Source organism: Schistocerca piceifrons, chromosome 1, assembly GCF_021461385.2.
Source record: "Schistocerca piceifrons isolate TAMUIC-IGC-003096 chromosome 1, iqSchPice1.1, whole genome shotgun sequence".
NCBI classification, from domain to species: Eukaryota; Metazoa; Arthropoda; class Insecta; order Orthoptera; family Acrididae; genus Schistocerca; species Schistocerca piceifrons.
Window position 1 is genome coordinate 569,513,802 of NC_060138.1, and position 12,533 is coordinate 569,526,334.

The 12,533-nt window shown below is 42.5% G+C and overlaps 1 protein-coding gene across 1 annotated transcript in view; it reads left to right on the forward strand.

Annotated features, from left to right (window-relative positions):
- The first annotated feature begins 12,008 nt into the window (after nucleotides 1–12,008).
- Nucleotides 12,009–12,533, forward strand: part of LOC124751648 (protein sneaky) — a 265,977-nt gene continuing 265,452 nt past the window's right edge. The window contains exon 1 of the mRNA XM_047248990.1: nucleotides 12,009–12,242. Coding sequence (XP_047104946.1) covers nucleotides 12,009–12,242 — 234 coding nt within the window. The remainder of the gene's footprint in view (nucleotides 12,243–12,533) is intronic.

The following is a 12,533-nucleotide window of genomic DNA, read 5'->3' on the forward strand; positions in this document are numbered from 1 at the left end:
ACCTGCACCTGCTCAACATTGCTGGGTGCCACTGAAGGAACTGATTCTACTGAAATAATGTCACTTGTTGCTGTCTGCACTGTTCAACATTACTGGGTGCAACTGATGCAACTGCTTCTATTGAAATGATGTCACTTCTTGGTGTCTGCACCTGCTCAACATTGCTGGGTGCCACTGATGGACTGTTTCTACTGAAATAATGACTTGTTGCTGTGTGTACCTGTTCAACATTGCTGGGTGCCACAGATGGAACTGCTTCTACTGAAATAATGTCACTTGTTGGTGTCTGCACCTACTCAACATTGCTGGGTGCCACTAATGGAACTGTTTCTGCTGAATGATGTCACTTGTTGGTGTCTGCACCTGTTCAACATTGTTGGGTGCCACTGATGGAACTACTTCTACTGAAATGAAGTCACTTGTTGGTGTCTGCACCTACTCAACATTGCTGGGTGCCACTAATGGAACTGTTTCTGCTGAATGATGTCACTTGTTGGTGTCTGCACCTGTTCAACATTGCTGGGTGCCACTGATGGAACTGCTTCTACTGAACTGAAGTCACTTGTTGGTGTCTGCACCTACTCAACATTGCTGGGTGCCACTAATGGAACTGCTTCTGCTGAATGATGTCACTTGTTGGTGTCTGCACCTGTCAACACTGCTGGGTGCCACAGATGGAACTGCTTCTATTGAAATGATGTCACTTGTCAGTGTATGCACCTACTCAACATTGCTGGGTGCCAATGTTGAAACTGTTTCTACTGAAATGATGTTACTTCTTGCTGTTTGCACCTGTTGACCATTGCTGGGTGCTACTGCTGGAACTATCAACTACTTGTTTTTTTTAATAATTAAAAGCATTTTATGTGAACATTTGTATAAACTGATTTTTTGTGTATTGTGTAAACTATTATGAAAAGTCACATGTGTGAAAGAATTTGTATTGCTTACTGTATTTTATATATTAGGTTATTGAAAGGTCAGTGCAAAGCCAAAATTTTATCTAATTATGTGATAATTACGTATTAATATTATCTTCTATTTTTGTCTGTATTTTTGTGGACGAATTTGGTGGTATTTTCACCACCAATGCTGGCAAAAATACCATCAAATTCTGGCCCGTGGAGGAAGGGCATATGAAAGGTGGCTACACTGAGCCACAGCGCCAGAGATTGCGCCAAAGAGTATTATTCCGCCGCCTCCACTGGCAGTGCTTGCTGAGATGTCGTAGTGAAGAGTTCTTGTCGAGAAGTCGTGGTGGAGAGTGCTTATCGAGATGTGGTAGTAGTGAGTCGGTGTAGAGATGTTGTAGTAGGGAGTGCTTGTTCCATGTTTTATGCAGTTGTTTGATGGGCTAGACAGCAGATGTTGTTCGAATGGAGATATTATAATGATCAGAGTGCTTTTCGTCAATATATATGAAGGTAAAAAAAATTCCCTATTCTTTTTATTATTTCAGTGTCTTAAATAATGCGTCATTACAGTTTCAGTCAAGAAAGCACCTGGCTTGTGTTCTTGTATTAGAGTGTAATTCTGGTTTTCTTGCGCAATTATAGTATTTCTATTTTTTTAATTACTTCAGTATAAATGGTATTTAAAATTTCTTGTCTTATTGAAGAAGAACCGTGCCAGATGTGTACGTTGAATCACACTTCCACACACAGAACAGTTACACTTGTGCTTTGGTTTCGTACATTTTATAGTTGCTGGGGACTTAATTAATTAATTGTGTAACGGAAATTTTCTTTCATTCTTTGTTGTTATTCTATGCAGTCAGATTGCGTACTAAAACTAGTCAGGGCCAACCGTTTACGAGACTTCGTAATCGGACTTACAGCGACTAAAATTAAAAAATATTTGCATTAAAATAATAATTAAGCCCCCATGCAAGATGTCAGCTCTGTGTACGAAATTTCGCAACCTCTATGTATCCTTCCCTATCTGCATATCACTTACAAATTTAATCATTAATTTACTGTCCTTCCTGTTGTCTGAATTTTAGTGGCCAGCAGTGCATTTGCTTATAGACGGGGTCTTATGTTTTCCAGCACTTTTAAAAGGTAGCCGCCGTGCAGAAGGTAACTGTTCTCTTTTTTAGCTGTCGAGAGGATGTAAAAAACTAGTACAAAATGTGAACTGTCAGACTCTGAAGAAAGATGATCTCGCACAATTGCTAACAGAAAAATCCAAGAACTGAGACTGTAGCTACACATACCCATAATCCCCAAACATACTCTCTTTGTCAGAAAAATTTCATTGCTAGTTTTTTTATTTCTGCATTGCAGTATCAAAAAGGAGAAATGTTGCTTTTATGTTATCTGGTATGTGCGTGTCCTTGAAATGATCTTGGCCATGTTTCCGCGCAAACTCACTAGGTGACAGGGCTATGCTTAGCAACACACTGTTTGGCTTCTTGGCGCATTAGTTACGGTGGCACAATGGATGCTGATTGTGAGCAGAGTGAACATTAAGTTCTACGTTAAGCTCGGGATAAGCCCTAGTGGAACGTGGACAATGATTAAGAAAGCGTATGCAGGCCAGACACTTTCAAGAAGTTATGTTTCGAGTGGCAAAAAAGGTTTCGTGAGGGCAGAGATCGAGTGCAAGACGATCCCAGAGCTGGTCGTCCATCTACAGCATATACTGATGCATGCGTCGAGCGGCTAAAGCAGTCACTGAAGAAGACAGTCATGTAATTGTGCGTGCGATATCAAAAGAATTTAATTTGAATCGTGATGGGTATCATAAAATTTTACACGAAGATTTAGGGAAACGGAAACTTACTGCAAAAGCCTAAAGAATTTCAGCTCAACTACTGAATAGAGTCAGACCTGATCCCACGTTTCTGCCAAATATTATTGCTGGGAATGAAAGTTGGTCCTACCGGTATGACCCTCACACGAAGTGCCAAAGTGATGAACGGCGGAATCCTGGATCACCAGTCTTGAAAAACGTCAGACGACAACCTTCGAGAACAAAGACAATGTTGGTCGTATTCTTTGATAGTAAAGGGTAATTGCACCGTGAATACGTTCGTCCAGCCCAAACAGTGAACCAAAATCTTTACATTGAAGCTATTCGCCGTAGCCACCCTGATTTGTGGAATTCTCAGGACTGGTTCTTACTAAATGACGATGCAAGACCTCCTACTGCTTTATCTGTTAGCGAGTATGTGGCCAGACATTCTGTTGTTGCCATCCCAGATCCTCCATCTTGGCCCGACCTCTCGCCTTGCAATTTTTTCTTGTTCCCGCGAATGAAAAGGCGATTGAAAGGAAAGCGTCAACAAGATATCCAGACATCCAGCGGGCTGTGAGAAATGACCTTACAGCATCTCAGTCGAAAATTTCCGTGCTTGCTTCTAAGACCACTAGAAACGTTAACAACTGTGCATAGATAGCAAACGGGACTACTTTGATTGGAGCTAGGATGCTTACATGGCAAGTATAATGTTCTATTTTTTTTAAAAACCTGTCCTAGAACTTTTCTGACACAGGGAGTATAACATTAGTGTACCCCATAAATATACTGAAAATAATAAAAACTTGTACATCACCTCTGAAAGACGTCTGCCAAGAATTTTATTATAGTGAACTTTCTACTGTAGAGAAAACTTTGCAGAATTCAATATATTTCGATAATTCTGTTCAATAACCATTCCGGCTTGGCAGATGTGGTAGTGATGAGTTTTCTGCCCAATGTGTTGCGTTTTGCCACAGGTCTGTGGTACCTGACGGTGAGCGACTTGGGCGGCGGTGGAGGAGTCGCAGGCGCGACTGCTGCTGCTATGATGATGGGTGTCGCCGCAGCTGTCTCCAGGCAGGTAATGCCTCCTTTACAGTAGCAGCCGCTACACCCACCGCACAAGTATTTCACAAAGAAAGTCACATTATGACAACACGTGCATTAGAGACCTGTAATTTACAGTAAATGGCGTGTTCAAAGTTTTGCATAAAATTAGTAGGGGTGATAGATCGCGTCGTGTGAAACAACTATTTTAGAGACAAAATGTTTACTGAAGCTTTGTGGCGAAGCTAGAATCCTTTTTTATTAGTTATACCCCTGAGAGGTGGCACTGCGTAGGCACTCTGTAATCTGAGTATGCAATGCATGTTGCCTATAGTCAACTACTACGATTAAAAACCCTGATTCAGTTATAAAATGCGTTTTTCCACTTATAGACACTCATTCTTAATGTTTTCTTGTTGAAAATCACTATCTCATTTTCCTAGAGTAGGCAGCATGCAGCGCACCTGGTTAGTAGATCCTGGTAGCTAGGTGAAATCTCTCATCGTCCAAGGTCGGCGAATACTAAAGGACACCTAGTGTTGCGGGAAAGCATCAGCAGACATTTTGTCTCTAATAAAAGTTGTTCCTGGTGGTGTGATCTATTATCCTCAGACGTTTGATGCAAAGGCTTTGAAATAACCTGTATATCCCACTGATCAGTTTACTCCTATGCTAATTACGATAACACTGAAGTATGTAAAAACAACATGCTCAAAAAACATTTTGCACCACCATCACATATGCTAATGTGTGTGGGTTTAAATTCCAAGGGAGAAAGGAAAGAATGTACAAATCGCATGAAACTAAAAAGCAGTCTTAAGGCGAAATGAAAGCAAAACAATAACCTAAGTAAATGTAATTTGTTCGAATTTGCACACCCACGAAATCAAAATCTACTGTGGGTAACATCCAATATCGTCCTGCTTCACCCTGTGCATTATTACATGCTTGGATCCTCCTTGGCACACTATCCACTGCCCATTAGCAAGACGTTGCTGTTGACACCTGTCCCACTATTCGACGGTGGCCCTCTCAAGGTCACCCACTGTGTGTATCGATGTGGGGGGGATCTGCGATGACGCATTGCGTATTTCATCTGGTCCCATTCATCTTGTATCAATTTCGTGCCAGCCAATATCGCAGGTCAATCCATTCGGTTGATTTCTATCTCCTGGAAGGAAGTCTTAACGAGTGGGTGCGGTGAACTAGTGAATTATCGTTTTGAGAAACAATCCCATTGCCGAAATGTTGACAGTGGTGTTGGACAGTAGACTGGAGAATCCTGCGCCGATATTCCACACTTCTTAAATTACTCTCGAAAGTGATGAAAGGTGCTTGATGTCCGTACAGCTCAAAACATGATTGGCCCAACTCCTTGTTGGACCCTTGGAACTGTATGCCGAGGCGTTCACTGCTACTCTGGCCGCCTCCACACTATCTTACAATGATCATCAGGCGTCAGACAAACGCAACACTAAACACTGAAGAGAACCTGACTCCACTGATCTAGGAGCTCCCTTGCTCACTTCCTTCGCGTACCACCCTACACAAGAACCTTGTTTATCTGGCCCTCATTAATCCGCATTTCCGGTTTGCCAGGGTTAACTTTTTTTTTACGCGAAAATGTGCGGCGTACTGCTGCTACGGTACAATATATGTACAGTTGTTATATTGGCACTCAGGCAGCGTCGATATGGCAGTTCCCATGCTTCCAGCTACCGTTATTAAGGTCAGTGTGGATCTGTTCCTTACAGAGTTAAGAAGCTGTACCGGTAAGGCTCTTTTGTACCGGTGTTTTGAGTATTCGTACGTGAAATGGCTTTGAAGCGAAAGAAAGTAGCTGCGTGGAAATTGTTGAAAGTGCTAAACGGTACAGACAAAGGAGAACTGCTGAAGAACGTAGCTGCAGAATACGAGATAGAGACATAAATTGTATCACACAGGAAAAAGAACTGTAAAGAAATTGAAGGCCTCCGCTTCAAAATGATGACTAAAAACAGTTTGTAGAACTGCAGTAAATATCAAACATGTGATTTTTATGGTTGCATCCTCTTGGGATCAAGTTACTGAACTTTCGATTCTGAAGTCAGGGAAAACAGTATGACCTCCCATTTGTGATTTTACCGCTGAAGATTCTGAAGGTTTCAACACCCCTGAAATCCTTGAAATGTTAGCAAACAGAAAGACAGTGATGGTGAAGCGGGCAACGAAAGTGGCGATTGAGGGGAAGGAATAATGCCTCACGCAGGCCAACGGCACAAATGGATAAAGTCATGATTTACCTAGAACGTCAGCTGGAAACAACTTCGACCAAACTGATGTTAGTGAAACGTCTACGCGATCATGCTGCTCTCAAAGGCCACACAAGTTTGTGACAAAAGAAACTTACTATTTCAGTAAACAAACGTAAGTTCAATACAGTAACTGCAGACTTAAGTGGCCAAAAAGTGTTTTTTATTAGTGCATGAATTAAAGATTTTTATGTTTTAGTACATATCAGAGTCTTCTGGATTTAATATGATGCTGAAATGTGGATACTGAAAAGAAAGATCAAGGCTGGAGGCTTTTGAAATGTGGACATGGCGGAGAATGGAAAGCATAAGTAGGACGAATGGAGTGAAAAATGAAGAGGTATCGAAACGATTGGGTGGGCTAAGATAATTATTGGATGTCATAAAAAGAAGAAAAGCTAATTGGATGAGACATATATTAAGAAATAAGCAGGGGCTTATAAAACCAGTCTTAGAATGGATGTGGAAGGAAAGAGGAGGGAAGGTAAGTAGAGATTTCAGAGCCTGGATAATGTGATGGACAGCTGCACATGCAGCAGCATTAAGAATAAGTAATGGATGCAGGAAATGAAGACTCAAAGGACCTGATAATACAGAAGGGAACTGATGATGACGATAATGATGATGATAATACTCCCGGATTTTCGGTGATTCGGTCCCACCTAGTTCGGATAAACGAGATTCTCGCGTGTCGTGGAAGTTTGTACTGGTGTTGGTAATGACAGGACCTATTTCCGTTGACTCCTCTTCGGGGTACCTACAAGCCGTAATCCGTTGGTAGCGGTCATTACGAGGCAGATGTTCACTTTTTCGTGCCTCACAATAGCGGTTAAATCAAAGAGATAAAGTATACATACAGAAGCCGTGGTACGTTGTTTAGCGCACCTCTTGGTACCACGCTGTGCTGTTAAGCGCCATATTTTCAGAAGTCAATCTGTGGTTGTTTGAAAAGCGAAATGGTACGTGTGCGAAATTCTAAGATAAGCTAGTGCCGAATTTCTTTTTGAAATCGTGCCTAACATTTGCACTGCGATTAAGTGCACGCACAAAAGCAATAAAACTATGACTATGTTATTTCAGTTGAGTACTATTTAAAGATATTACCTATTAGTGGTTTTCTAGATTTGTGTTATATGCCAGCATAGAAAGAACTTTCACGTGTTTAACTTTTCGTGAATATGTGAACTTATTATTTTACCCAAGATTTCGTAATTTCCTTACGTACTATTACTGGCAATGCCTCCTTGTTTTCACTTCCGTAAACATGACGGATGATAGGGTGAAATGTTCAAATTACATCCCTTTAGTGTACACCAATTCGGGTGGCAACTTACTGTTTTGGAAACCGGTCTACATCTACGTCATTTACATCTTACGGTGTGTGGCGAAGTGTACTTACGTACCAGTGTCACTTCCTCCTTTTTACGTTCCAGTCGTATCGAGTATGCTTCGCGGGAACTACGACTGCTCGTACGCTTCCGTGTGGGTTCGAATGTCCCTGATTTTATCTTGACGGTCTTTTCGCGAGATATACATAGGAGGAAGCAATGTATTGGTTAACTCTTCTAGGAACGTACAACCTTGTAACTCTAGCAGTAGACAGCACCACGATGCAGAACGCCTGTCTTGTACCGCCTACCACTGGAGTTAGCTAAGAAGCTCCGTGACAGCATCGCGCTTAGCAAATGAGCCTGTAACGTAACATGCTGCTCTTCTTTGGATTTTCTCTATTTCCTCTGGAAATGTTATCTGGTACGGATCCCAGACTGACGAGAAATATTCGGTTACCGCCCAAACGAGTGTTTTGTAAACTACTTTCTTTGTTGATGGGCTATATTTCCTGAGTATTCTTCCAATGAACCTCAGTTTGGCATCTGCTTACCGCGATTAATTTTATGTGGTTGTTCCACTTCGAATCGCTTCATACGGATACTCCTAGATATTATATGGAAGTAACTGCTTCCAGTGATTGTTTTACAATCGTGTGATCACACAATAATGCATCTTACTGTCTATTTACAAGCAATATGTTTATGCTGTGAATCAACTGCCACTCCCTGCACTAAGCGTCGATCCTCCGCAGGTTTTCCTGCATTTCGTGCAATTTTCTTGCGTTGCGACTTTTCTGTATACAACTTTATCATCTGCGAAATGCATCGTGGAATATCCGACATTATCTACTAGGTCATTTATATATAATGTGAGAAGTAATGGTCCTAAAATACTCCCTTCGGGCACACCCAAAGTAGTTTTACCTTTGAAGACTCCTATTTGCCTCTGAAGACTCCTCTCAATTGAGAATGACATGCTGTGTTGTGTATCCTAGAAACTCTTCTGTCAAAGCATATAGTTGGTCTCATATTCCACACGCTGTTCTTGAATAAGTGACAATACGGGCATGGTGTGGGCCTGAAATGATCCTTGGATGTTCGCTGGCATAGTGAACACAATACACAAGTCGTGCTGTCCCGTTCACGACAGAGGCACAGCGCGCTCTTCTCAATTATGCAGGGAATGGACGCGTTATTTTCACCTCATATATCTGCAGGCAGAGACTTCCAGTGGTTAAAAGAATTTTAATTAAGAGTGTTTCGGTCAGAAACCATGAATTGTTAATGTTGTGAGGGTGGTAATTTACTTCTCCATTAGCAGACGCAATTGTACGCTTGTTTTTATGAATGTTTCTAGATGCTTCTTATAGGATACACAGAAAGAATTAAGAAAAATTGTTGCCCGTTCAGCTTTTCACACAGTTGTCCACAACGCCAGTCACTTTGTGTGCTAGAAATAACACTAAAAATGCTATAAAAACATATTTATTCCTAAGGATAAGGTGGTGGAACATCCATACGTATACAAAGGTAACACTAACATCCCAACGTGTACTGAGCAATAAAATCTTCGCAGATGCTTAAAGTGCTTTGTATATTTTGCTTGACTTTCTACAGTTTTACCTTTGAAGACTCCTATTTGCCTCTGAAGACTCCTCTCAATTGAGAATGACATGCTGTGTTTGACACGTCCATAGATGACATCTCATAATGTTTTGCTAAAATTCCCCGAGATTTGAGAGAGACTGCCCTGACAATTCAGTACTGAAATTACGTACTCGAGCGTGCAATATTTCGCCAAGTTTGAGCTGTTTTATCTCTAATGAACTGGGGCCAGTGATATAATCACTTTGTTAGTTACCACCGTAGCAGGCTAGCCTTTTTGCCGACATTTTCGATGGTTGATATTTACTGAGGCGACTTCTGGAGCCACTTTAGTGTCCTACTAGGAAGAATGGAGGGAAACTGCTCGTTTTTCTAAACGAGTATGTCAAAACGCTCTTTTCCTACGACCGCCGGCATGACCAGACGTGAACGTAAGATATTTCCGTTTGAAAGATACTCTGATCAGCCGGAACATTATGACGGCCGACCTGCTATCATATAAACACTGCCAGGTGATAACAGCGTCACCTGGCGAGGAATTGCTGCTAGTCAGACACACGCTCGGTGCATGCAGTATCACTGAGTGTGCTGTCCTTGTATAGAATGGGAAGGTGCGCGATCTGTCTGAGTTTGACCGAGGACAGGTCGTGATGGGGCGGACGCTCGCCACGAGCGTTTCGGAAAGTGCTCGACTTGTCGGGGTGTTCGAGGAGTTCTGTGGTGAATGTCTTCTACAAGTGGCGAAACCAGCGTAAAACCAAGTCCAGATGTCGTGGGGTTGGGCGGCCACCCCTCACTACAGCTGTCGGACGTCGTAGGCTGGGAAGACTGGTAAAGCATGACAGTCGGCGAACTGCGGCAGAACTAGGCTCTGACTTTATTGCTCGGAAGAGTACAAGTGTATCTGAACACACAGTGCAACGGGCACTCCTAGCGATGGGCCTCCGCAGCTGACGACCCATGCATGTGCCAATGTTAACACCACGACATCGACAACTACGACTAAAATGGCCACTTAACCGCCGGCACCGGTCGTTGAAACAGTGGCAGAGCGTTGTATGTCTGGCGAATCCTGCTATCTTCTTCATCAAGTCAATGGGAGAGGGCGCGAATCCGTCATCTCCCAGGGGAACTTCCAACAGCGTGTTGAGTCCACGCCACGTCGAGTTGCTATACTACGCTGTAGTAGTTGTACTTGTAACGCCGGAAATGCAGATCCTCCTATTTCCATCTATTGTACTATAATTGTTTTACCTGAAGATATGACATTTCTGTGTCTTTATATATTGTAATTGTTTTACTATTTGTATATATATATTTATGCATTTATGTCGATGTATAGTTGGTTTGTTTTGTAAATAATATTTGTATTTTTACGCTGGGTCTTGCCTAGGGAAAACTATGCTATCGAACGATTACATCGATAGGTCGTGTGGAGAACTAAAGTGTTTAGGATCTTTGGTAGTGTTAACTCTGCCGCGTGGAGCGCAGGCAGAGCTGAGTCTGGCTGGAGTAGGGCGGTGGAACAGGTGTGTTGAGTGACGCTCCCGCGAGTTGCCGCGCTTCCGTGATTTGGCAGCATGTAGTTGCGCTCGACTTGCTATGATAGTTTCTGGCACGGTGTCGCGGACGGGAAACATTAGCAGGCACACATCAAGAGCCCGTTTCGCCTGGTGCCCGTGCCGAGAAGAAGGCGCGCCAACATCCAGCTTCTGCAACAGTGACGGCCGACAATGAGTGATTGTCGCCACCTCCTCGATCGACGACTTCAAACCTTCAATCAACCAACAAGGAAGACTGGAAGCACGTAAAGTCTTAGAAATGTATGGCAGACTTCAGCTTTTCGAACTATTCCATTAGCATCACAAAATTACAGCAACTTAGCATGAACCTTTGTTGCTCATTGTCCCAATTGCTTTACCAAGCAGGGTCCCTTCCTTTTCCGGAATGAACCCGAGTGTCGTTGAAATTCAAACGCCAGCATTAAACTCCATTTCACTGCTTTAATTTCAAAGTCAGTTAAAGTATTCATAGCTGGCTACAATATTTAGATTACACAAGCACAAATTAAGAGTGCGAGTTTTGTTACCATATTTTAGCTTACCCGTGACTGCAGCTCAGCTTGGTACGTACTAAATTTTACTATTGTTAATTGTTCAAAATCATTTAATTCAAGTTCAAAGTTAACTCTCTTATTTCTAAATTGTGTAGATTCAAGTTGCTTTTGAGATGGTTGTTGAGGTAGCCCAAAACTAACCCTATTTTATTTAATTTCATAGTGCTTCAGAAACAAAGTTCACTATTAATTTCAGTCACTAAATTAATTTTCAGTTTTCCGGTTTTATTAATTCTTTTGCTAAATTAAGTCAGAGTGTAGCGAAATTTATTACTTCTGACAAACATTCAGTTTTCACACAACACGTGTCAACCTTCAGTTGCCACGCTTTTAGTGCTAATTATATGTGCAATAACCTTTCTTTTTCAGTTATTATAGTAGTTGTCCATAGGACTGGCGACTGTAATTTTCCCCAAATCTCAAACATCTAATTAACGCCAGTTAATTGTTAACGTAACGACCGCACATGTACTTTCTTTACTAACTTTACCCCTTTTCAAAATTAATTTCCACCAGTTTCATTTGCATTTTTTCCTTTCATCTAGATGTAACCCTTTCCTCCCTCTTTACCGACAGATTAACTTCGGTGACGATTGCTTTTCCCAAATTTCCATCAGGTACACGCGTTTTAATTTTTACAGTCATTGAGGTCGATAAGTGACGGGGAGGTTACATACTGACAGTGAATGAACAGGCTTGCATAGAATAGAGTAGCGTTGACAGCCGCATCAGACCAGTCTTCGGATAGAAGAACATTGCAGTGATAACTACAACACATATGAGAGAAGTTTTGTCTGGAGTTTGAGGGTCAGTAGTTATTGTTAGAGTAGATGACGGCTGTCCAGAGCACAGTACTGAGAGACCTGTGTTCGGCAGATGCGGTGCGTGTGCGCGCTTTGCCTGCCTGGCGCGTGTGGGAGGGCGGGCCTGGACGTCCTGCGCGTGGCGCTGCTGTGCTGGGCCGTGGAGGGCCCGCTGCAGGGGATGGCCTACTCGGCGGGAGAGCTGGCGCGCACCTTCTCCTGCTCGGCCGCACTCGCCTACAACCTGACCAGCACGCGCGTCCACCTCATGGTGGCGCCCTTCCAGCAGGCGCTCCTCTCCACCAAGGTCAGCGCCGCCTCCATCACTCTCTGTGTTGTGACCTGACGAAACTCCTGTCATCCGATATAACGGTGGGTTCTTTGATTGTGCTGAGAGATGGCGCAGTGCAACTGCATCGTACAAAATATTATTTCACTATATTACAAGAATGATAAAAATATTTACTTAATGTTATGCAGACCGTTGCCAAAGGGATGTGCAAAATTTATGTTGTGTTATGTCCGCATGTAAACTAGCAATGGCAAGGAAAGCATTTCTGAAGAAGAGAAATTTGTTAACATCTAGTATAGGTTTAAG